At 41.9% G+C, this 25,056-nt stretch overlaps 1 protein-coding gene across 1 annotated transcript in view; it reads left to right on the plus strand.

Annotated features, from left to right (window-relative positions):
* LOC104620627 (activating molecule in BECN1-regulated autophagy protein 1-like) overlaps positions 1–23,512 on the plus strand; it is a gene marked incomplete at both ends in the record, with an annotated part of 60,326 nt that extends 36,814 nt beyond the window's left edge. Inside the window, 3 exons of the mRNA XM_010286908.1 lie at positions 13,381–13,491; positions 22,715–22,903; positions 23,358–23,512. Coding sequence (XP_010285210.1) covers positions 13,381–13,491; positions 22,715–22,903; positions 23,358–23,512 — 455 coding nt within the window. The remainder of the gene's footprint in view (positions 1–13,380; positions 13,492–22,714; positions 22,904–23,357) is intronic.
* Between the last annotated feature and the right edge of the window lie 1,544 nt (positions 23,513–25,056).

Consider the following 25,056-nt stretch of genomic DNA (forward strand, 5'->3'; position numbering starts at 1 on the left):
CTTGCTTCAAGCGCTGCCTGAAACTATCTACAATTCAAATGTATAAAGCAATGGGTGGGAAGGACTACATAAGTGTGGCTTATGATCCAGTAGATAACTTCAGAGCTGGCAGCAAGCACAGAGATCAGTGTGGAAGAAGTTGCGGTGATGTTCATAATTGCTTATTTGTCTCCTTCAGCATCTTTTGGGGTGATGAGAGTGGTAGCGGTGGAAGTCATTCACAGAAGGCAAGGGAGTAATCCAAGAATCAAAAACGTTACCACCTTTGCTAAGTAAGAGATAATGACCACCGTTAAGCTGTAAATCCTGAGCTTTGACCAGGAAGGGGGTCAGTAGAAGTAGAGCACCTTTAGTAGTATTTGAGAGGTGGAAGGTAGGCTAGAGAGAATCCAAACTGGACTTGTCAGAAAAAGAAAAATGACCGCTGGGAGTTCACATGGTACAGTTTGAGAGCTAGAGATGAGATGATGGGCATCAATGCATTTCCCCTTCTCACCCTAGATATCCAAACTGTGATGCAGAGTCTCTAAGGAATTTAGAGATGCAAGAAGTTAACGCATGCTTGTATTATGAGAGGAAAGAGAAAAGCATACACATTGTACCATCAGATGGCAAGGGGTGGAAACTGGCACAAAATAGGGAGATGGGAATAAAATCATAGACACAGGTGGAGTGTGCTTAGGAGGCTTGGGAAAATGCTTCTGTATGTGATGGGAGGAATTGCAGGAGGTGAAGGGAAGGTTGAAAGGATGGAGGAAGTAATGTCACTTTGTAATTTTCTTATAAGCAACTGAGATTCTGCACAGAAGAGAAATGGAGGCTGGAGGAGGGGAGGGTTTGAGGAATGAGTCAAAGGTGGTGACGAGGCAGCTGGGATCGCAGGCGTGGGTTTCAGTTAAGCTGGAGAAACACTTTGTCTTCTTTCAAACAATTGTTCATATTAGCATTCGTGGTGTGGGCACGCATGCTCCCATCCATGTGATGTCTCCTGGTGTGCTGCACACACAAGTTGTTTGAGTATCTGTTTTTCTTTTGGTTCATGACAGACCAACCCAGTCAGATCTCTCTGTCTTCCCTGAGGTGCCACAGTAGAAGAGAAAAGTTGTGTAGTGGAGGGAATTGGTCTGGTGACAGTTTTTATTAGAGTTGTCTCGCAATAGATGGTGGAATGGGAACTGATATCAGGGGTGCGTCAGGCTCAAAATCTGGTGGGGGGCATGACTGGGGGAAGGAGGCAAACACCCAGCATATGCATGTGCGTACACACACATGTACACGCTCCCATGCCCCCAGTATGAGGACACCAAAAAGCATGAAGGAAGTCCAAAACTACTTTGACAGAGAGGAAGGGAAGGAAGACCCAGGAAAAAGAGGGCTGAGGGCAGACAAGTAACTAACAGTGCTTATAGACTGGAAATCATAGCAAGATGCAATGAGAAAGAGGGCTGATGGTAAATGCTGGAAGACTTTTAAGTTGTGGTGGGGAGAGAGTCAGTAACAGAAAGTTTACAGAAAGAGTTTATAAGCCACATGGAATGAACAGATTTGCAAAGATTTTGAAAGGTGAGGTGAGAAAGCATGTTGCTAAGGACTTGACTGGGTTCTCTATGTGGAAGGCACAGAAGGGTTGCGAGGGGATTGTGTTTCTATCTTTTCCTGGCCCATCTTAGCCACTGAGGTTCCACAGAAGACCTCTCATTTGCTAGGCACGTGCATGTCTGTCTGACACAGGAAACAGTGAAAGCTGAAGGCAAAGCCCTGTCATAACTTCTGTGCTTGCAAAGAAACTAGCTGTAACTGGATGTTGCTGTCCCCACTCTTGTGATTTTAGTGAGCTACTGCCTAACTTCGTCTGTCCTCTGACTTGCGGCCTAATAAAATTGTCCTTTGGGACTGTAATTTTACACTGAGTCCTAGGACTGAGAGGCTGACCTGGAGTGCTCATCATCTTCTAGGCTGTACCACTGCTGATTCTTTGATCTGGTAGGAGCTGGATCTCTGTCTCTGCTGCTGTGAGCATGAGATCTTGGGGCCTGTCACCATAGTTTCTTTTTAGTTTGTGACCCCTATCTCCAGTAAAGCATGGCCTGATACAGATCTCAGTTGTGCATAATGGTAAAATCTCACTGCAAAGCAGTAAATTGTGATTGCCCTATTTTCATCGATTGAATTTCTCTCCACTCTTGCTTATAAATGCTGTGTGGAGTAGCTGTGGTGGTTATATTGTATAGAAGCTTCTTGGACAGGTCTGCTTAGTATCCTCTGGAAGTATTATGAGCTAATTCAAGCTGGATTAAGGTCAAGTCTGCCCTAAAAAGAAATAAAACCTATCTGAAGTATCCATCTGTTTTGCAACTCAGGGCCTGCATGCAGAGTAGCTAGAATGTACTTCTGCTGCCTTGAGCTTTGGTCATAGTTTTTCTCTGTGTGGCTTTGAGTTTGACTTTTAATACTCCTTAAAATAATGGGATAAAGTGTTTGTCTCTTCATCTTATAGTCACTTTGGTAATTGCAGTGGATTGGACCTGTCTGGGTTGAACTCAGCTGTGGCACTGATTTACAGAAGTCACTGCAAAGTTATGAGCTTGGCTGAACTCCTTAGTGGAGTCCTGCTGCCCTCTGGGAACTCTGATGCGGCGTCACTGTTCTGAATGTCGCATCCTTACTTTCATGTTGTTAACACGGTGGTCCATCAGGGTGTGGACCAGCATGCTTTGTCAGTCCTGCTCCACATACTCTGGGATCTGGGCCACCCCTTGAGCCTGAATCCCTGTATTGGCTCTATGCAGAGATCTGTGCAGATTCGCTGGGGTGCTGGAACCTGCTTTGTGCATTAAAGCTAGTGGTGATAAGAATGAGTTTTGTCTCCATGGCTGTCATCTAGATCATGCTAAACCTCCCTCAAAATATCCTCCATCAGAAAGTATTCAAAACATTGCGAGAGCCAAGTACTTTATTTGCGATAGATTTCTTTTACTTTGTTCTTTTCCGGTTGGAACAATGTTGTCTCCCCATTGTGTTCTTCTAGCCTGGGCTTCCTCCTTTCCATCTCATGAAGCTTTAAATTTAAACTGCCTTCCCATTAGTTAAACTATTGTTAGATTTTGTGTTTCCCCAGCTTGCTCATTTTCTGCTTTTTTTGGTTGTCTCCCTGTTCACTGCTTTACCTGGAAAACAGCAAGTCTGGCTGCTTACTTTCCAGTTCCTGTCCTGCCTTCTCTTCTTTTGCTTATCAGCTTGGGGATACCGCATAAATTATTCCCTTTAGCACGATGTATTCCCCATGCAAGGTTAGTGCCTGTTTTCTTTGCAGACACAGTGACTGTGCAGGACCCACTGATCTGAGAAGAGGGTCTTAATGAGTACAGTGCACCCTTAAAATACATTTCATGAATGCCACCTGTCAGCTCTTCATTATCCCGAAGACACTTTCTTAGTTTATTATATGGAGTTTATTTAAGTTGTCAGGACCTGCATTCTTATTAATGGAGGTGCATTTTTCTCTGAGAGCATGTGACTTCATCTTAACCTCACTAGATGAGTGCAGATTCAGAACAGGCAAGTATTTCCTCAACAGACCTGTCCTGCTCACAGGATATTGTGACTCTGAAATGTAATCAACCATTGAGCATGTTTAACTTAGTGCTCTGTATCATGATGGTAGCTCGGTCCATGTTGCTAAGCTGACACAGCATTTTCATTGCAAATTTGGGTGCACAGGGCTTGTGCTGTAATACAGCAGTCCTGAAATGTGTTTAAGGATAATAAGAATTTTTGCAAGTCTTCCATGCATGGGCAAGTACAAGGCTTTGAATGTGTTGCTGTGCTTGGAGCTTTTATTAATACTGTGTATTACTATTTCCGCAATGGAAAGTGGCTCCAATGTGGAAGCTTGGTAATATACTGATACACAGTTACATCTCAGGCATTCAAACCCTTCTAGGGAACATACTGCTTCTTGGATTAGAGAAAGTTTGTATTATTGCAATGTGGTGGTTCATAAGGCATGTATGTGCTCTATGAAGATTCTGCTGAGGTTTTTTTCTTCCACTGCAGCTGAGTGTTTTGGCATAAGACGCACATTTAAAGTTGTGCTAAGCACCACATTCTTGCAGTAAGAGCTGCAGAGGCGGTAGCAGGCATTTGGCTTCCTGATTTGTTTGGATTAATAGGATTTCATGTAGTTAAAATGCACACTCACAATGTAAAAGGCTCTTCTATGTAAAAGCAGTTTCATTCGTTATTTTTGCAGCTATTCTGCATCTGTCTGTTAGCATAGCTATATTGGTTAGACAGCAGTGCTGTTACAATGCTATTTGAGCCTCTGCTGAGGACAGGAATTACTCGGTGCAAACTGAAACTGTGGCCACACTAATTTATGAGCTATGGAGTTGATGATGAAGTATAACCTGTGTGGAACATGGGCTAAAGTTGGCAAGTGTCCTGGCAAACAGTACAAGAAAATCTTAAGAAATTGCAGAAGCACTGAATTATCTAAAACTATATACAGCAGTTTTGGGAAGGCTGGATTAGTCTGATGCTGCGTTAGCATCTACAATAGACAAGTGAACTGCAGTAGACCTAGCAGACAGTGTGGGTTGTGTGACAACTGTGCAGGACACAAGCACTAGCCTTGGCTGGTAAGGACATTCTGGTTAGGCAATGGCAGCAACCCTGTGGAGGAGTTTTTTGTTGCTGCAGTGGAAATATTGCTCTGAATCCAGACAAACTGCTCGACCAGAAAGTTAATTTCTTTAACGATCGTTGGAGGCAAAAGTGTCTTAATACCATAACGATTCAGTTTCTTGATGCCTGCATTACTGGCCCAGGCACTGCTAATGGAAAGACTGGCTGTGGACATGCCAGTGGGACCTTGCAAACTTTTTCTTTGGTAAGACAACTGGCGCCAGGATGCAGACAGGCAAAATGGCCCTTAAAAGTCAGATGCTTAGCTTTTTTGCTTTGACATACAGCAGCAATATTTGGAGACTCTGCCCAGCCTGAGTCATGTCATGTCATACAGTGAGCTAGATGGGCTCTTGTGGTAGGAGGGCCATTTAAGCAGGAGAGGGGAAGCCTGCAAAGGCAAGTCCCTGTCCCTGGCGTAGCTGCTTTGGGAAGTTTGTCCTTGTGTTCTTCAGAAATGAAGCAGAGTGAGCTGGGAGCTCTGGAGACCTGAGAGCTTAGAGTCTGATGCCTGCTCGCAGCTCCTTGGTGGAAGGCTGCCTCCTTTGTCTAGGCTCTGCAAGACTCTCCATCTGAGGCAATTAGGATTAGCAGGCACATTTCATGCTCTGAAAAGTCAGAAAGGAAAAGAAGGAGTTTTACAAAAGGAAATGCCTGCCAGGCACAGATTTCACTCTGTTTTTGTGCAAAGAATAAACACAGACGTGAAGGTTAAAAAGCATACTTCCAATAGCATTTAATGAAGGGCTTGGAAATGATGCAAGGGACTTAGTGACGAGAGAGAGTGGAGGCATTGCAAGGGGGAGAATTGGCAGAGGGAGGGGCCCAAGCGACACACAGCACAGATTAGATATTGAGACCTTCCTAGTTCACCTTCACAGGGATTTTGTGAAACTTAAACTCTGGCAGGAGAGATAGAGCATTTTGATTTGGAGAGTCACCTACTGTTTCTGGAAGCTTAGAAGGGAGGAGGGCTGTGAACATGCCCTCGTGTGTGGGTTCACATAGAGGTGAAGGAAAGGAATATATGTTTCTTTAGAGACTGCAAAATTCATTTCTCTTCCGCTTTTTCATCTAGCAGTGTGTCCTGGCCTCATTCTGTCACACATACCCCACACCCACACCCACACCCCCCAGTTTAATTCTGAAAAACACTTTTCTCTTGCAGTGTCAGTTGCTTGGGACCTGATTTCAAATGTATTATCTTACTGATTTTTTTTTTAGTAGATTGATACAGACCTCCAGATGGAGAAATGACTAACTCAGATTATTGTTTCTCCTTACACTGACAAGGTAAAGTTGTCTCTATCTCCCCAATATTTTCCAATAAATAGGTTTCTGACTCCCATGCCAGGGCAGCAGCTGCTGATGGCTCTTATAGCTGATTCTGTAAGTATGAGAGGATTTTATGGTGTACGTAATAACAAAAATTAGGAAGAGAGCGTAAACACCTTTCTCCAACCCTTTACTCATTGTTTTTTGTTGAAGCTTCCTTATGCATACAGACCAAATAATCTAAAAACCTGAAAATATGCAGAAAAGGCCAAAACAAAACATTAGTTAAATAAAATGCAGATTGGAATGTATTTTTAGTGCTTGAATATTTTCCCTAAAAGGCTATACTGTAGGAAACATGTTTTACAGCTCGAATCGTATGGTAGCGTGAGGCATGCTTTTAACACATGCTGCTGTCACATAGAAGTAAAGAAACGGTCTCAAAACGAGCAACAATGTCTGCAGAAACTTCCTTTAACAGCTCCAGCAGTGAGCTGATTGGAGGACTCCAGCCTTGATTCCCCTTCCCAGCAAGGGGCCCAACAGAGAAAAGAGAAAGCTTGTTTGTCCACCCACTTCTCAGTCAACTTGTGAGCTGTTTCAGCCAACGTTAACAGATGTTTTGTTCTGTTTCCATAACCTTTTCCTGTCAAGCTCTTTTAATGATGCAGCATCTCTATTTGCAGGAAGATTTGTCTTGACTGTCTAGGCTGACAACATTTGTTTCCACCTGTGTTCTTCATGGAGCACCTCTATCTCTCTTTTCACACCATTCCAGTACTGTACCCAGTATCAGAATTCCAGGAGTCTCATAGCGGTCCCTAAACAAATGGGGTTTTGCTGTTTAAAATGCGTATACATGCATGCTATTACATAGTGTAAAGCAATGACTATAGTGGAGCCTTCCCACAGAACTTCCCATCCACTGCAGCTACAAGCATCATAAATGACAAATGAGAAAACAAACAGCTGAGCCTAAACAGTCCTTGTTTGTAAAGGTCATTTTGTAAGAAGAAAATCGCACTTAGCGGCTTCATTTGAGTTGTACAAGTGTAAGAACACCACGAAGAGTTGCAGCTTTGCTTCTTTTGCAAGAAAGAGGCTTTTGTTCTCTGGTGAATTGTACTTACTACCCTGCAAGAACGAACTTTTAAACTATGCAAATGAAGTATCTTCTGAAACATAAGCTAAATAACTATGTATCAGTAACAAGATACAAGTATTACTTTGTGTTCAATTGCCAAAGGCTCTCACTTGTCTCATTCATCCCTTCTCCCTTCCAGCAGTTGTTGAAGAGTTGTTGCTCTCCACTCATCACTAAAGTGAAGCATGAGTAAGATATTCTGGTATGCCCATGGTTCAGATGGTATTTCTCTTTACCTTTTTTTTTTTGATGTTATGAGAGATTATAATCTTGCAGATAAAAAAATAGTGTGCAAAAATTGTTTTAAATCCTGTCAGGCTTTCATTGTGGCAAGGCTGTATTTGAGGCAATGATTGGTAGTGATTTAGGAAGTAGAAAGAAGGAATTCCTTCCAATTTATTTGGTTGGGGTTTTTTTCTGTTCAACAGTGCGTATCTGATACTGGATGGTTGCAGAAGGTTCTTGGCAAGTTGAAGACTTAGTTGGAGACTGTCACTAACACTAGCAGAGAGGGTTGAGGTAGCTACAGCAAGGAAATGGAACTGCTTGTTCCTTATTGGTCACCCTGAGTAGGGTGAGGACTTCCTAAACAGTGACATTTGCTTGCTCCAATGTGTATAAGCAAAGGCTATGGTAAGATAAACGTATTTGTCACTGAGGAGGGTACAGGGTTTTCCTCATCTGAGACGTTCTGTGTGAATATTGGTGGCTCAACTCTTGCTGGTTCTGGAAATTCACCATGCTGTTTCATATCTGATTTTCTAATTTCCATGTGTAGCAGGGTGACATGAGCAGAGGCATCACTATGGGATGAACAACAACACAGAAGTGGGAATTCTCTTAAGGAGAAAAATTATCAGATTGCTTGGTGAAGTGTAAACAATTCAGACAAGAAGGGAATGCATTTGAAAAGGACCTTAAGCTCTACTAGTTTCCCTGAGGGAAAACTGGACCCTACCATCAAAGACAAATGCTTCCCAGATGCATTTCTGTATTAATTGTTATATGATCAGACAAAGGAAGATCTCTAATGTCAAGAAGGTAAGATGTCAAGGAGCCATCATGGGCAGGGCATCTGTTCACTTATTGCTTGTGTTTCCTGCAAATCAAACTGATTTCCTTTTGAAGTCTGAAACTTGTGGCTGGAAAATTCTCTTTCCTATACTGATGCTTGCATTGTTCACAATGTGAGTGAAGCCCTTGGGCACTTGACTGAGCTCCTATTAGGACGGTCATCTTCACTAGCTGCAGCTGAGGCCTGCTCATATATTGCTCATATCAATTCCCATAGATGACAGGACTGTGGAACTCAACATGCTAAACATTGCCCCTTTTAAAAGGAAATTTTGCAGTAGGAATGAGCATGAATGGGAAATTGCATTTCTTCTTATTTTGTAAATCTAGGATAAAGGAAAAATAATAGCCTTGTGAAGGGTTCAGCCTTCAGAGAGCATAGACCTCTTTGGAGCTTTCTCAGTTAACATTGAATCAAAGATCCCTTTAGTGCTTAGCATATGCCGAACTGCCCTTCGTAACATTTTGTGCATCTGTTCAAAATTGTTGTGCCCACTTCCTATTTACAACTTGCTGGTCCATTGAAAAACAAGCAAAGTGAATCCTTGAAAATACTGGATTGCTATGCATGTTGTTTCTACAGCGTTAGGACAGTTTTAGATAGTTAGCTCAGCTACTTCAAAGGGAGTGTCTTTGTGGTAGCCTGGAACAGAGATTTGCTGGGACTTGTCAAATTCATATTCACAGTTTAATATATTTAAGGTGACCAAAGGTAGTCCCCAAAACCAGGCTGCCCCATAAAATACTTTAGGGTCAGAGATGTGCAAGAACCTGTCACATCTCCACTAGGCTTCAGAGACCAGTAGTCACATTTCAGCTGTATTGAAATTGCTTCAGAACTGTTTGAGAAAATCTGGTGTATTCTTGCAGCAAAGATCTTGATCCTTGGTTTGTCAAATAAATTTGTCCTGTGTTTTGGGCTTCCTGGAGCTTGGATTACAGTAAATCTAGAACTAGTAAATGTAAAACTTGTCAGCTGTGATAGATCCTTTCTGCAAGCGTGGGATAACCTCAGTATCATTAGCTACAGCTACAAATGGGTTCATAAAGAGGTAATTACTTTTCAAAGGTACTCATGCTTAAAGATGCAATTACTAGTCTAGGGGGAATTTTATACCAGGGCCTAATCACTGTCTCAAATTGAGTCACAAATTAGCTCAAGGACTTTTCCAGCTTATCTATAAGCATCTTAAATTTTTCTCTTACTATGAGGGGACCTGCCAGACACCAAAAACTTAAGAGTAAAGGAGCTAATCTAGAAAAAAAAATTGAGCTCTTATTTCTGTTAAATACATGGGAAAGAAATTTCCATAACACGTAGATGTTCCATGTTCTTGAAACTTGTGCCCCAACGCCTGTGTAGCTCTTGAGTATTAGGTTGTCCTTGGAGAGTCTGATAGTTGTAGTCTGGAAGTATCCTGCTCTTCCTGAAGGAGTGCTGGAGTGCCATGGAAAGTGGTTTTGCACAACTTTTTTTGCTTCCAGTCTAAACTCAGACATTGGCTTGCATGACTTGATTCATAAATGAGCAATAGCTGACTGGCAGAGGTTCATTTCTCCACATGCCAAGATGAGTTGGACCCTCTGAGGGGATTGAGACTGACGGATAAATATCTGTCACGTGTAGGTGGCCTATAAGAAAAGATTTGAGGATTATTTTTTTTTTTTAAGTCTTTGTTAAGACTTTTTTCCCCCCACTCCTTTAAACTCTCTTGTCATGTGCTGAGTGGGGGTGGATGGAGATCAGGGTGGTAGGGGGAGAAGGGGGGAGCTGCTGAAAGCATTTATCTTCGTTTCTGCCATCATCCAGTGTTTATTACGCAGTGATAGACAGACACAGGAAAGCTGCCAATCAAACCTACGTTCACTGCATTTCAATTGGATTTGGATTTCAGCATTTTGAAATCTACATAATCTCTGCAGTAAAAGGTCGTTCTGTTCATGGGGATGACAAGCCTGAGACCCACGGGTACCCACTGCAGTCACTTGTGATCCCATCAAACAGTGGAAGACCCAGGAATTGGGACAGACTAAGTGCTTGGTGAGAACTGCTGATTGCACGAGCTGATCTGCCGCTGCCCACAGTTAAGAAGCTGAAGTGTGTTGTTTGTCTCCAGGTTACACTAGAACTTAAGAGATGACAGCACCTTCTGCTCTCACACAGGCTGAAATCTTGACTGGACAAAGCCAGCTGAGAATGAGTTCTCTCACTGCACGATGAACAAATGCTCTGTAGCAAGGATTTTAACTTTATTCCACCCATAGTCTCAAATCTTCCCTATCAAGCAATGAAAAAGTGAACAACAAAGGTTAAGATAGCATAGTTGTGTACTGGGGGGTATTTTCCTCCCTAAATTGAATGTCTGAAATATTTGCATGCTTTTAATTATCTTTACTGTAGGACAGTGCACGCATGCATGTGGGAGGCTTCTGGCAGGACTTGTGATACAAATGTTATTCCACTTTGTTATATGTAGACAGATATAATTTAATAATTACACTCTCAATTACATAATTAGTATAAGTAGAAGTAATTACTTAATAAAAACACGTAGATCATGGATTTGCCATTACTGTTAGGCACAGTAGTTTGGAGCCCTTGAAGTGGACCAAATCCTTCTGAGCACACACTTTTGACTCTCTGAACCCCTTCCCCTGGATCCTAATCTTTTTTATAAAGGTGTCTGTTACCTGAAGCACTATCATTAGTTGATAGCTTTTGCTGGCTTTGAAATTTGTGCAGGGCTGTCCTGTAGATGGCGAGGCACTGTTTTTTTTCCGTTAGCTTTTCCGTGTAGGATGTGACTGCCTTTGGAAGTGAAGGGGATACGAGGTTTAAATGAACACCGTAACTAGCCTAAAGGTTCTGGGGAAAGAGAGGAGAAGACCAGAATCTTTACAGAAAAAAATTAAAAAACATTTGCCAACAGCATTTTTATGGTACTTGTAGCAATAGGTGCAACAGTTGTATAAGCCAGAGGAACTTGCTGTTTGTGGAGCAGTTAGTGATGCTGCTAATGCATGATTACTCTCGTAGGGTGTATTATTCTCCAGTTTATATATTACTTGCTATGCCTACAAAGGTTGTTCTCATTGCAAAACAGGAGACTTTGTAATGCTCATCTGCAATAAAATCAATATTCTGGAATGATGTGCCCTGAGTAGTACTTCTGTTGCCTGTCTTTGCAGAGTGTTTCCTTGTCTGACTCAGTCCTGTTAAGGCAGTTGCTACCTAGTTGGTGACGTTAGTTACTGTTTCCCTGCAGCAAGTCCCACTGTTTGAAATTTGTACAGAAACTAGTTTTCTGTTCTCCACCTGGTGGCTGGAGGCAAGACAGCAGAAGAGTTTCCCTTGTGTACCAAACCCGGGCTTGCAATGAGGTGACTTTTAAAGATGAAGCAACATAAAATTTAATTGTCCTTCTTCCACTTCTGGCTGAAAAATGTAATTTTATTAATGCATTGAATCTGCTTTTTCCAGTGCATATCTTTTGTTCAGAGGAGACCTTTGTTTTGGGTGATGTGGAGAACAAGGCCTGGGGCGTATGTGAGAGCAATAGAAATGTTCTTAAGTCTGCTCTCTGAGTGATACGTGCACATCTGACGGAGGCAGATACAGAGACCGAGCAGACGCACGGTGGAGGTTTGTCGATTGCTGGAGGCCTGGCACAGCTGAGTACACAGTGTAAAGCTGGCTGCTCAGAAGTCTTGCTCTTGGCGTATTTCTGATCTTTCTCCAGAACCAAAAATCAGGACTGGAGACAGCTTATCGATGAAAACAGCAGCCTTCTTGGTGTCTTTCTCTTTATTTGTCAGTACCAGTCTAGAATTTGCTTCCCTGCTTTGCCCTGCCCTCCTTTGTTCTTTATGTTGCAAAGAAAACATAAACCCTGTTTGTGTGTGTGTGTGTGTGTTTTCAGGCCTTACACACACACCACTCCACCCCCCCCCAGCCTGAGTGTTTTGCTGGAATTTGTTAAGAAAAGTAAAAATCCAGCCACTTTAGTCTCCTCATCTTCCTCCACACCACTTTCATTTACTAGCAGTTAGCAAGCTTTTAGCTCTCTGTGCAGGCGGCAGGCCTGCTGCGTACTGGATATAGAGAGTTGTCAAAGTGATGTTTCTTCTGCTATTGACGCTGTGGCAGCAGAGTCCTGAGCTTGCCCTTCTGGGAGAGTGAAGCCACTGGCTTTTCTGTGTGTTTGCCACTGGAGATGCTAAAATCCAGACTCTGTAGAGTCTGGGGGCTGTGCTTTTCCTCATTTGTGCTTGGGGATGATCTTGTTTTGCTCTCCCTTATCAAATTCTATTACCTTGAGTTTCTCTGGGTGCCAGCATGTGTATGTAGTACAAGGGCTGCATGTATATGAAGGCCTTAGAGACTGCAAATAGCATGAGATTTTTGACTCTAGTACTATTATGGGAGAACTGTTTCTTCTCTCAACTTGTCTCCCTAGGGATTGCATTTAATGCCTCTGAGCTAGCTCAGATGTATGCCGACTTGAGTTACCAATGACAGTTCCTTTCTGCCTGGAAAATTATGTTGTTTGTGCTAGTTTCTGAAGTATTTTGCTTAGCCTTCTGCTTTTGGGCTGTTGCCCATAATCCTTGAGTGGTTAGAAAGGATCATGTCATTTGCCTGGAGCCAGGGCAGCCCCTGCCTGCTGGTAGATTGGGCCACCCAGAGCAGCAAAGGGCCTCCTTGCTGATATTTTGTTACAGTCATTACTGTGTGGCAAGTATTGTAGGCAACCTGTGTCTTCTGCATGGAGTTTACACTAGTAGCAGGGATTATGGACACTAATGTGTGTGATTTGCCAGAGCAATGCTTTTCCTTAATATGTATTCTGGTCTGCTTTTATAGCTGTACTAGAAAATGTTAGGTCTCTGAAAATACAGCTTCACTAATGCCAATAAGTAGAATGCATTTGCACCAAATGAATTGATTAGAATTTCTGCCTTGTGAGTCTGGGCAAATCTTTCCTTTCAGAAATGTGTTGCAGAGAGGTGCCTTCATATTAATTTCCTGTGCTCTGTGGCTTATTTAGGAGGTGTTGCCATTTCTGTAAATAAGGTTTCTTTCAGAATCTAGAGTTTTGCCTATTGGATTTTGAAAGGTTTTCTATGTTTTTTTTCTCCCCAGCTCTTTCTGGATAATCTTCTGGAGGTTAAATTGCTAATTGTTTCCTCCTTTTCTGTAGGTGCTGTGATTGGGGATGGACAGTCAGCTGTGGCCAGCAACATTGCCAACACCACCTACCGGCTCCAGTGGTGGGACTTCACTAAATTTGATCTGCCTGAAATCAGCAATGGTAAGCTGGAAAGGACACTAGTACTTTGTTCTAAGTCTATACCAACCAGAGCTACTGTAAGCTCTGGGATCTTCCAAAGGTAGTTGTATGTTGCAAGCCCTGGATTACTTGACTGTCTTGTTGCACTGGGAACTGTAAAATGATTAGCCTTTTGAGAAAGTTGACTAAAAGCGTGCAGAGCTGTTCCTGCTCTGTCTAGCTGTGTATTCTTGCTATTGGCAAATCCATGCATAAATGGGGCTTTTCTGTGAGCATTCTCATGGGAATATACAGTCCTCTTAGAATTCTGTATCCAATCTCCTCATTCTTTAACCAACAAGTTTCTAGAGGGATATTGTCTTTATACCTTTACATTAGAACCTGCTAATAAATTGGGTTTGCATTCTCCAAGTTACTGATATTAGTGTGGGTTAAAGTGCTGCAATACGTTTTCGGACTTGGCCCTGGTCTGTTGCTTTCCACAGTGTTGAAAGCCAAGGGAGGTAGATGTAGCTTCTGGCCATTTGCAAAAGCAGTGATTTGTTCCATGTCTCAGGTGAAAGCTGTTCTCCATCAAGAATATGAGCAATATTGCTGATTTTACTTAGTTATTCTCTCCTTCCCTTTGTAAAAATTAGACCATAGTTTTACATATGTTCTATGGCATAAGCTAGCATTCACTCTGGAAGAGATTTCTTTATGCAGGCACAAGAATATTTGATGCTTGTGGTCAGCTGATCAAGGAATGACTTATTTGGGGCAAAAACTAAATTGACTAGAAAAGCTATTTTTAAGCCAGAATGGTATCCTGATACAGCTTGCTGTTCAGCTGTAGAAATATTTGTGGCAGCCTGGGATGAAGATAGGAGGTAGATATTCATGAATGTTTCTTTGTATAGTGATTTTTAGCTTAGGCCATCTCTGTGCATATGTGAAATTCATTGCTTGTGTTCTCAGCGAAACCAGATTGGGTTCTGTTTTAATGGACTGGCTTCTTTTTAGGGAGAACAGGGATTCTGTTTTCAGAAAGACTTCTGGTTTCACAGGTAGCCACTGAAATGAATTAAGAAAAATGTTTCTCCCAGTCTTTGCCCTGTCTGTTCTGCAATTCTAGAAGTTACGTGTCTGTCAAGAGAGGTCTCTGTGGGGTACTGTCCTGTTGCTTAAAGAACCCAAAAAAGGAGCACATGTGTGATACCATAGCAACAGAGATGTGGGGAATTGAAATCATAGAATCACAGAATGGTTTGGGTTCAAAGTGACCTTTAAAGATCATCTAGTCCACCTGCCCTGCTATGAGCAGGGATGTCTTTCAATAGATTGGGTTGCTGAAAGCTCCATCCAGTCTGACCTTCAATGCTTCCAGTGATGAGGCATCCACAACTTCTCTGGGCCACCTGTTACAGGGCCATTTATCTCCCAGTCTCTGGGAAATTAGAGGAGCTGGGGAAAACCCACCAGTAGTCCATCCTGCTATTACAAATTATTACAAATAGCTCTCTTACTGTGTAGTTCCTAGAGTTATAAAGTATCTGGTGCTTGTCTCATGTCCTTCCTTCACATCATGTAGACTACTGTGGTGTGATGTTTATAGCCTGTCGGGAAATAAAAGCCCTGTTTCTAGACAGTAACCATCGACAACGTAAAGGGGAAAGGTGCTTTATATTTTTTCCTTAAGAACCATTGTGTCTCTTGGGAAGGAGCATGCAGTGTCATTTTGAAAGTAGAATACTGTGTTGAACTCATGTGCCAGTGCTTTGACATGTCTTGTAAGTGTCTTTGTAGTAATAGTGTGAGGTTGTAAGTGCCCAAGGCGAAGTTTTGCCACGCAGTGGCAATACTTTCTGCAGTCCAGCCAGACTCTGGAACAGAATAAAGATGAAGTCAGAGGGGGAAGCATCTTGCTGCTGACTTAAATTCTTTGGGACTTCTCTGCAAACTTGTGAAGTATTTGAAGAGTGCTACAGCTGCTAATAGCTTCTTTTTTTTTTTGCCTCATCTGGCTGCAGAAAGGAAGGCTGCTAATTTAAAAAAAAAAGAAGGCTAAGATGTTTGTTTATAATTTATGGAATCCTATAGAAAATAAGAACCATCTGCTCCTCAACGCATCAATATTTCAATCTTCTCCCTCTCCCCTACCAGGATACTTCCATTCCGAAATAGCTTCCCGTTAGCTGGAAATTGGGCTATGGTTTCTGTTGTCATTGTGCCCTTCTTGCAGGCAGGGTTTCTGATAAAAGTCCATACTCAGGCCTTCTGCCTTCCCACTCTGTGCTTCGTAATACTTGGCTTCTTCATCTTTATTTATTACCATTTGGAAATGTTCAGTTTTACTCCTGCTTCTTCCTTTTTACATGCTGAGCCCAACTCTGACATTTCTAGGTTGTTAGCTGTACCTCTCTCTGCCAAGGTCTAGTAGGTGTGTATGAAGATGTAGCAGCCGTGCTTATCCTACAACAGTTATTTGCCAAGCTTGATTAGGCACAGAACAAAGGCAAGCTGTAAGTCTGCCAAGGTGCTTGCCAAGGTACACAGATTTGTAGAGATACTGTGAAGCTCAATGTGTAACAGTGGGTTGGAGGAGTTTTTTCTGACTCTTCATGATCTTGGAAATAAACTATTTTCCTAGTAAAGCGTGTGACCTCAATAGCTCCATTTTTTCCCATCATTTCCTATAAATCAGAGGTGGTCATGTGAGAGAGTCTGCTTACATAGAGGGGGCTATTGCACTTCCTGGGACTGACTTGAGCCACAAATGGTTTGGGAGTTCAGGCAGATGAAATGATGCAGCTGAAGTTTGGGACTGCCTGCCAGCTCCACTCTCCAACAAAGAAATGACGCTATGGCCAACCTCCATCTCTGAGCAGTTCTTCCTGTTACAATTAAACAAAGAAAAGGTAGTTTGGAAGTAGGATGTTTTCCACTGAAGTGGACACATCTGAGCAAGTGACAGCAGCGTGGTTAGTGCAGTCCTGTGTGATCTCAGTGTCTGAGCCCCAAGCGTCCTTCGGAGCCCTGGGCTTAGGACTCTGCTCCACAGCTGCCACCTCGCTAACGCTTAATCCAGCAGGCGCACAAGAGGGGAGTCCGATGGTCTTGGGGAAATGGTTTTGCAAGGACTTGTAGGATTTTAGTCTCTGCCCTGTCTTTCTCTATTAATTGCAAAATGGATAAAGATGGCTTCAGATTTCTTCTCTCCTTTTGCCAGTTTTGCTTTTAATAACTCTGAAATGAACATGACCCAGACTTATACTGTAATTGGCAGTCATATCAGCATCGGGGTGGGGTATTTAGCTGGCAGCAGAAACAATGCTATCTCTGGCATTTATTGAATATTCTTCTAGTAAGTGTTGCAGATCCTTAAAATGTCCTGCAACGTAACAATAAGTATTGAATCGGTGAACAGTGTAGAATATAGCCTTTCCACAGATAAACTATTTGAAGGTTTTGTTTCTTGTTTATATTTTTCAAATACAGTTTCTCTGACGCTGCTCACAGCTCATTATTTCATTTTCCAGTCATTGTGGCTGAACTGGTCTAGTTCTTCCGCAGTTAGTCACATATCAGGAGTTTGTCCTGTTCTAACACTGGCTGGGACTTGAGAAAGGTGGTTTGATCAATACATGCTGATCCACAGTGGGATGCAGAAGAACTTAAAAGAAAAAAAAAAAAAAAAAAAAAAAAAAAAAAAAAAAAAAAACGAAAAAACAAAAAAGGCATGCTAAACAACATATAAATAGGAGCAGCTGTTAGGAAAGTGTTATCCTTAAGGGTGGCTAGGAGCGGATGGTGCACCCAGCACTATTTTCCTTTGGCAAACAGTGCTGTTGCTGCCAGCATTCCAGGCCTTCCCCAGCTTCAAGCGTAATTATGCTGTAGGTGTAAGCACTCCAAGTTGGCACAACAGCTTGATTAATTTGTTCTCTGATGTTTCTTTTGATCTGTTCTGTCAGCTTGGTGGCTGCATTAACAACAAAAGAAAACAAGAGATGAAAGGGCAGCCTTGTTGTAAATGATTTTCCAAAAATAGCAATTTTTCTCCCTAAAATCTTCTGTATTGGCTTCACTTTCATAGATCAGGCCTCAAGCTCAAAGAAACCAAATAGCTTGCAGCTTTGTCAAATGCATGGGTATCTTCATCCTCCCTGTGTCTTGGGAATCTTTTAGATGCTGTTCCTTAAAATGAAACCTTGCTGAGATCTCCACCTCTCATATTTAGACATTTTCTGCTGGCATAGTATGCTCCCTTGGTTCTAGGTGTAAGTGCTACCCAACTCCCTCATCCTTTGGAAGTGAGAGAAGAGCAAAGAACCATAATGCCAGCATGAATCAGATCTTGAAAGGCTAAAATAAAGAGTGCTCTTTCTTGTTTAGCACAACTTGCATCTGTGATGTTTTATGTTCCAGGCACACATCAAGGGGGAAAGATAGTTCAATTCTGCCAGGGGAACTCACAGTCTGTTTTGCTAAGAGGCATTCACCATATGCAACAGACTTTAAAAAGAACAAGATACGCAGTCATGTTGGCCATCATTGTGGACTGCTCACCAAAAACCTCTGTGCTGTGTTGAGGGCGGGAGGGAGAACGATGCGGGGGACCCTATAGATAGGAAAATGAGTGAAAACGTGCTATATAATAAATAGACTCTTGGTGACTGGTGATCCAAACCCAACATTGTTTTAAAAAGACATATAGTAAATGTTAGATGAGGAGGAGGATTAGAGACCTGGGAAGGAAAAAATGTAGCCATAGAACTGCGAGGATATGTACAAGACATAGCAATGTCCCTGCATCTGTAAGTGGTACAGAAGAAATACAAGAATTTCTTACCTTACAAAAATAAAGATGTGGGATTCTTTTCTTATGAATGTCCAAGGTTGCATTAGATAAAAACACCAAAAAAAACCCAAAAAAAACAACAAACTTTAAGAGCTGAGAAGAGACATGGGTTCTATAGGCTATGATTTTCAATAGTTATAGGAACAAGGAAGAAACATTGCCTATTTCCAGAGAAATCAGTATCTGTCCCCTCTAAAACTTCTGGCACCTCTTTGAAAAGCACTAGAAGTTCATCAGCGTGGAAGGGTTCGTGGGCTAAATGACACCCATACCTTTGGTCTGATGAAGCAAGTGTACAGTCTTGCTACTTCCAATATTAAGCATCAAATAAATGACAGTAGTTAATTGTAGAGAAAGTGTGGCTACCTCATGGAAACTTCATCCTGAGCCCAGAGAAGCAGGACAAAAACTTTGATATCTAGCCAAATAGGAATGAGAGAGGACGATTCTTAGACCCTGTCCTTGTTTCAGCCAGGATAGAGTTAATTTTCTTCACAGAAGCTAGCGTGAGGCTATGTTTTGGATTTGGGATGAGAAGATGTTGATAACGTGCTGATGTTTTGAGTTGTTGCTAAGTAGTCAAGGACAGTCCAGCTTCTCATGCTGGCCTGCCAGCGAGAAGACTGGGGGTGCACGGGAAACTGGGAGGGGACACAGCCAGGACAGCTGACCCAGGCTGGCCAAAGGGATATTCCATACCATACAACATCACGCTCGGTATATAAAGTCAGGACGAAGAAGAAGGAAGGGATGAAGGGACATTTGGAGTCATGGCGTCTATCTTCCCAAGAAACCATGAAGTGTGATGGAGCCCTGCTTCCCTGGAGATGGCTGAACACCTGCCTGCCCATGAGGAGTGGTGAATGAATCCCTTGTTTTGCTTTGCTTGCATACGCGGCTTTTGCTTTACCTATTAAACTGTCTTTATCTCAACCCATGACTTTTTTCACTCTTCCGATTCTTTCCTCCATCCCACCATGGGGGACTGAGCAAGCGGCTGCATGGTGATTAGTTGCTGGCTGGGGCTAAACCATGACAGACCCCAAAGAAAGAGACTGGACTATATTTTTCTCTTTTAATAATCAAATTTTTTTGTGGGGGTGGTGGTGTGTTTCATAGTTGTATCTCTGGCAAATGCTCTTCCTGTGTAATGTGTAGTTTTGCTCTGTTGCTGGCCTTGCTTGGCGCTCTCTTAAGTAGTTAACTTGGGTTTGGCTGGAGAATCACAATATTCAACTGTCCAGTAAGTTCCCACACCTCCCTTTTTTCTTTTTTAATTTTTTTTTTTTATTGTGTAGATCACTGCTGATTAGATTACAACTACAAAGGAGTTGGTGAGAAAGGACCCCCTCAGCCACTGAGTCTATCTCCCTGTTGTCTTAGGCAAGCAGTCCTATAGATTCTCTTATTCTGCCTTAAAAATAGTTAAATTCTTTAAATCCTTTTACTTCTGTTGAAAGACTATTCTAGGATCTTGCTATTCTGGTAGGAATTCTCAAATTTCCAAACTTAATGGCTGCTTTTACCCACTTACCTGTCACCATTATTTGTGAAGAGAACTGATGTTTTTCCAGCACTTACTTTCTGGTATTTTTTGTAAATACAATCCTATTTCCTCCCAATCTTTTTTTTTTTTTTTAACATAAAATACATGTTTCATTTTCCCCAGTCATCTTTGTACCTCTTTGCTGATCTTGTTACCATTTAGGGTTTAATCTTTCTTGAACATGGCTGCCCAAGACTATGTCCAGTGTATTACTAGCACTGATATTTCTGTTGTAAGTGCGCTCTGTAGTACAGTTCAGGATTGCCATCTCTTTCACTGTTAGCTGGGTGGATGGCTCAGTCTTTGCTATGATCATCAAAGTTGATTCTCTCTTGTTTCCAACTGAGAAGCTCCTAGGTAAAGCAGAACTTTCTAAATGTTAACACACTCTAGAATTCTTTCATTTCACTTCTGTTATGTCTCTGTGTACTTCAGTCCACTATGTGGTCTGATAATGCCCTGTTAATGAAATTACCCAGTATTATCAACAGAATTCATCTGTTGATGAATTCAGCTCCACTGCGTGCCTAGCTCATTGATGAAGCTAGTAAACAGGATTGGTTTTGAAATAAGTCACTGAAGAGCTCTGCAGAAATTCTGCCAATTTGACAGGGATTACCATAGTGCAACCTGTTGTCATGTATCCTTTAGCTAGTTCACATCATATACTGCAGTTCTTGTGTTGATGCACCTCTTCTCTTGTGACGACATAATGAGTACTTGAGTGAAGCCTAGATTAAAAAAAAAAGGGGGGGGGCAAACTTTAATTCTACCTTTTTTAAAATTAGGTAGTACAATCTTTAATCTTTATTCTGTTATCTTTCTGTTCAACTAGCCTTCAAACCAAGCACTTGGGAATTTTGTCATCTTTTGGACAGTCTGTTCTTTAAAGGGCCATGTGTATTTTAGATTCTGTTATTACAGCACTGACAGTGACTACCATTATTTACCTTTTTTCTGTTCAGCACCTTTCTGTTTATACTAGGCTGGAAATTACTGTTTTTAGCAGCTTTGAGACTGAAAAAATGGTTGAATAAATTTAGAGTACAGGTGTAGGTGGTTTGGTACAGAATGTAATTACATTGTCCACTTTTTATCCTCGTTGTCTTTTTCATCGGAGTTTCTTAAATGGAACAGTAGAAGTTTACACTCAACCATGTAGGAGAGCAGTTCCAGGAAAAATGTCTTTGAGACCAGAAGAACTAAAGATGAGGTTCAGTAAGCACTTTAAATCATCAATACTGGAAGAAGGAGTAGTCCTGTCTGCTTCCCTGTGATGACTTCTGCTGCTGCTGCTGCAAGTGTCTTTGTGGCCATGTGGCATACCAGGTTGGGAAACTGTTCTGGCTAAAAAGTGACCTAGACAACAGTCAGTAATTTCTCAGCCCTATCAGTTCCCTCATGTAGCTTTCTTTTCACAGAAGTGTTGGAAACTTCTGTGAAAAGGGGAAACAAAGGGAAAGGGATTGTTTCTTCTGGCAGCAGCACCAGTTTGTTAAAGCATTGAGTTACAGCCTTAATTTGATTTGGAAGTTCAGACTTTCAGAAGTATGCACAAAGCATTCTTGGCCCTATTCTTTCATTAAACTAATAAGGAATCTAGCCCAATAAGTGCCTTCATAAACTCATTCGCAGTTTTTGCTGAACAAATCAAAGCCACTTCGAGGCTGAACATGGTCTGAAGGTTTAGAAGAGAATTCATGGACTGTAGAAGTTGACGTACTGTGCCATATGATGCTGTAGCTTCAAGCGTGTGAGATGGGGTGTTTGGTCTTCTAGCATGCAAAGCTTCTATATTGCAAATGTGGGCTTTATTTTTATTTTCTTATACTTCTATCCCCTTGAGTTTGAAAATACTAGAATCTGAAATTCCTCCACCCCCAAAATAGTGTGTGCAGTTTCAGCTCCAAACTGCCTGGAATAATTGCAGCAGTTTTAGTGAAACACTTGAGCAGTTTTAGTGAAACACTTAGGTTAGGCTGAGGGAGCGAACATAACACCAGCCTTGTCTTATGAAGCCACCATTGAACTGTTGGTGACAACGATGCTAAAAGGCCTTGGAACCTCATTGTACTAGGAATAGCACAAGTGCATGGGAAGATTCAGTAGCCGGAAGAGCTGATGGGCTGTGTATGCAAGGCAGGGAGGGGAAAAGATTTATACAAGGTCACCCAGCAACTCACCATCAGAGATTAAAGTAAAACTTACATCTTCTGAATTGCTGCTCACTGTCTGCTAAACAGTTCCTTCACTGATTGCGTGAGTGTCTCAAATACTGGGGTAATTAAATGGAGGACTGACTGAAGAAGTCTCTGCCATTTCTCACTTGCTTTATTCAAGATTGGTGTAAAAATTGGCTGTCAGAAGTGAATGTATCTGCAGGGAGGAATTTCTCTCTCATCTCCTGTTTATTGGAGATAGGGGAGCTGGAACTAGGGGCTCTGCAAGAGAAGGGGAAATGAATTAGAGTGTACTATTTCCAGTGATACCACTGCTGGAGTTTGTCAGGGAGTCACTATTTGGGACTTGTTTAAAATGTCCTGTCCTTTACAAAGGATGGTGTTATACTCAACAAAGGAGGGGTTTGATAAAGTGCAATTGCCACTATTTCTTGGCTGAAGGCTTCAGGACGTGAGTTGATTTTCATTCCCTGGGCTCATTGCGGTGTCTTATCTCCGTTTTGGAGCAAGTTTTTCATTAATCAGGGAATTAACATTTTATAAACTTTTGGAGGAAGCTAAATGTCTTGAGTGTCTTTTGCATGTACTGTCCAGTTTTCAACATGAGGTTTTAATCTTGTTTTATTCTCTGTTGAACCTGAGTGCTTTAATCACTGTTCCTTCCTTTCTTCCTTGCAGCCTCTGTGAACGTGCTTGTTCAAAACTGCAAGATTTACAATGATGCTAGCTGCGATATCTCTGCTGATGGGCAGCTGCTGGCAGCCTTCATTCCTAGCAGTCAAAGAGGCTTCCCTGATGAAGGGATACTGGCTGTGTATTCTCTGGCACCCCACAACTTGGGCGAGATGCTTTACACAAAGCGCTTTGGTAAGCATGCAGCAAGAAGTAAGGGTGGGTGGGAGTGTGAGAAGTTACCTCAGAACTCAGCCTTCCATGAGAAATGCAATAGTCTGAACACTGGTGATTGTAGTAACAGGAAATATTTTACTGACCTTCCAACCAGCCACAAATATAGTACTGCTGGGGAGAAGCTTGTGGTATGGTCTGGACATGTAAGGTGCTGGTATGGGGGAGCTGCTAAGGGATAGTTTTTCGTTCTTTAAAAAACTTCATTGTCTTAGTGGGAGGATGCTTGCTGCAAGGAAACGTCTCACAAAATTTATTCTTGTGTAGGTCTCCTTATTGTTCTTTACTCCTTATAAGGACAAGCTTAGTATGCCGTACATTATGGGAGTGCTGGAAGGAAATGAAGAAGTTGTGAGGATGAGGCATGGGGAGGGATGTCAACCTGTGAGAGAAATAACTCCTCTTCTCTTTATAGGCCCTAATGCCATTTCTGTCAGCCTGTCTCCAATGGGCAGATACGTAATGGTGGGACTGGCTTCTCGACGTATCCTGTTGCACCCGTCCACAGAACACATGGTAGCTCAAGTCTTCAGGCTGCAACAGCCCCATGGTGGAGAAACCTCTATGAGGGTGAGTGTATATGTATTCTGTTTCTGTGTGTCTTCATCAGTGATTTTGTGTTATTTTGGCTTTAGCATAGTAGGTGGTTGCTGGGTTATGATAACGAAGAGGTAACAGGCCTGCTTGAACAATAAACATGTGAACGAATTTATTACAGAGGTAGGCAAACATGGCAGGAGAACATAAGTGTGATAGAATTGTGAAACTTTTCTCTGCTTTCAAATATGATGACAAACAAATATATTCCGTGTCATGTCTGGTATCCTAAGTCTAGATATCACTCATAGTATCTAGTAGGTATTTTGTACTTCTTAGGGTAATATGCGTATTGCTTGTGGTACTACAGCTGGCTTTGCTGAAGGAGTTCTTCAGCTGAGGTTTCAGGATCACTTCCTAACATTCCTAAAAGCAGCTAATCTCTAGGAGAGCAGCCACCAGCGGTTTCAGGAAGGATAGGAGCCAAGCTTCACATCATACTCGCTGACTGAAGGTGAGACTTACCATACTTTTGCCAAACAGGCTTTTGTTGGCCTATATTGGCAATGGAATTATCTTTTTGTACTTACTGCTTTGTGGGGGAACTGAGCTATGACCCATGCTGACTCAGTATATGAGGAAAAACCTTCATCTTTTTGCAAACTCGCAAATAGAGTTAGGAGAACATGCGTGTCTCTGTTCATCAGTGGAACACAACAGCTATTCAGTGGTAGTTTGGAACGGGAAAAGCTGTGTGCAGTTGATAATGCACAAAGATAGTTGAGGAGGCAGAACTAGGTAATTTCTGAAGCTGAAATTTGGGCTGGATTCAAGTTTTAGGCCATGTATTCAGGTGACTTATTGCAAGAGATGAAAAATAACTATTCAAACCTTCTCACTTTGGGGGATAACTTGATCATAGTGTAATTCATTCCATGAGCAGTTTTTTTTCCCCTCTGTCTACATATCTCTTTTTTCTTTTTTCCCCCCACTTTTTAAAAAATTTTTCTTTTTTTAAAAGGCCCCTCTGATTATCACTACTTTCGGCAGAGCTTTCCCAGTGTACAAGTGCAACCACTGAGCCATTCATCTAGAGGCCCAGCACTTGTCTCTGGGAGAAATCGCTTGAATTCACCTTCAGAGTCTGTAGTTGCTCGCTAGACTGCTCATGATTCAGAGAGGGTCATCTCAGCTGTGTCATTACATGAGCTGCTTTATCAGCTGATATAAAACTCTTATTTATTGTCATCATCTGCTCCATGTTATAATGCAAGGGGAAATCAATGATGAGGATACTCATTGCTGCATCAATCAGCACTTTTTCAGCCCTGGTTCTGAGCTACCATTCTGGTACGAGCCTCTTAAGGTAAGCGACAGAAATTAAAAAGTATTTATGAGAAAAGCACAATTTGATTAGCAGGTGTGGTTGATGAAAGCTGTGTGGATATAAGATCACTAATTACATGGATTCAGTATCGCATTGGATCCTTTTAAAAGTCTAGTTTGCCCTGCTATGGTTTCTTTTTTTCAGTTATTTTAAGATCCTAGTGAAATACGTAGCTTTTACTGCCAGATAC

This window comes from Phaethon lepturus, unplaced genomic scaffold (assembly GCF_000687285.1).
Source record: "Phaethon lepturus isolate BGI_N335 unplaced genomic scaffold, ASM68728v1 scaffold16275, whole genome shotgun sequence".
Lineage (NCBI taxonomy): Eukaryota > Metazoa > Chordata > Aves > Phaethontiformes > Phaethontidae > Phaethon > Phaethon lepturus.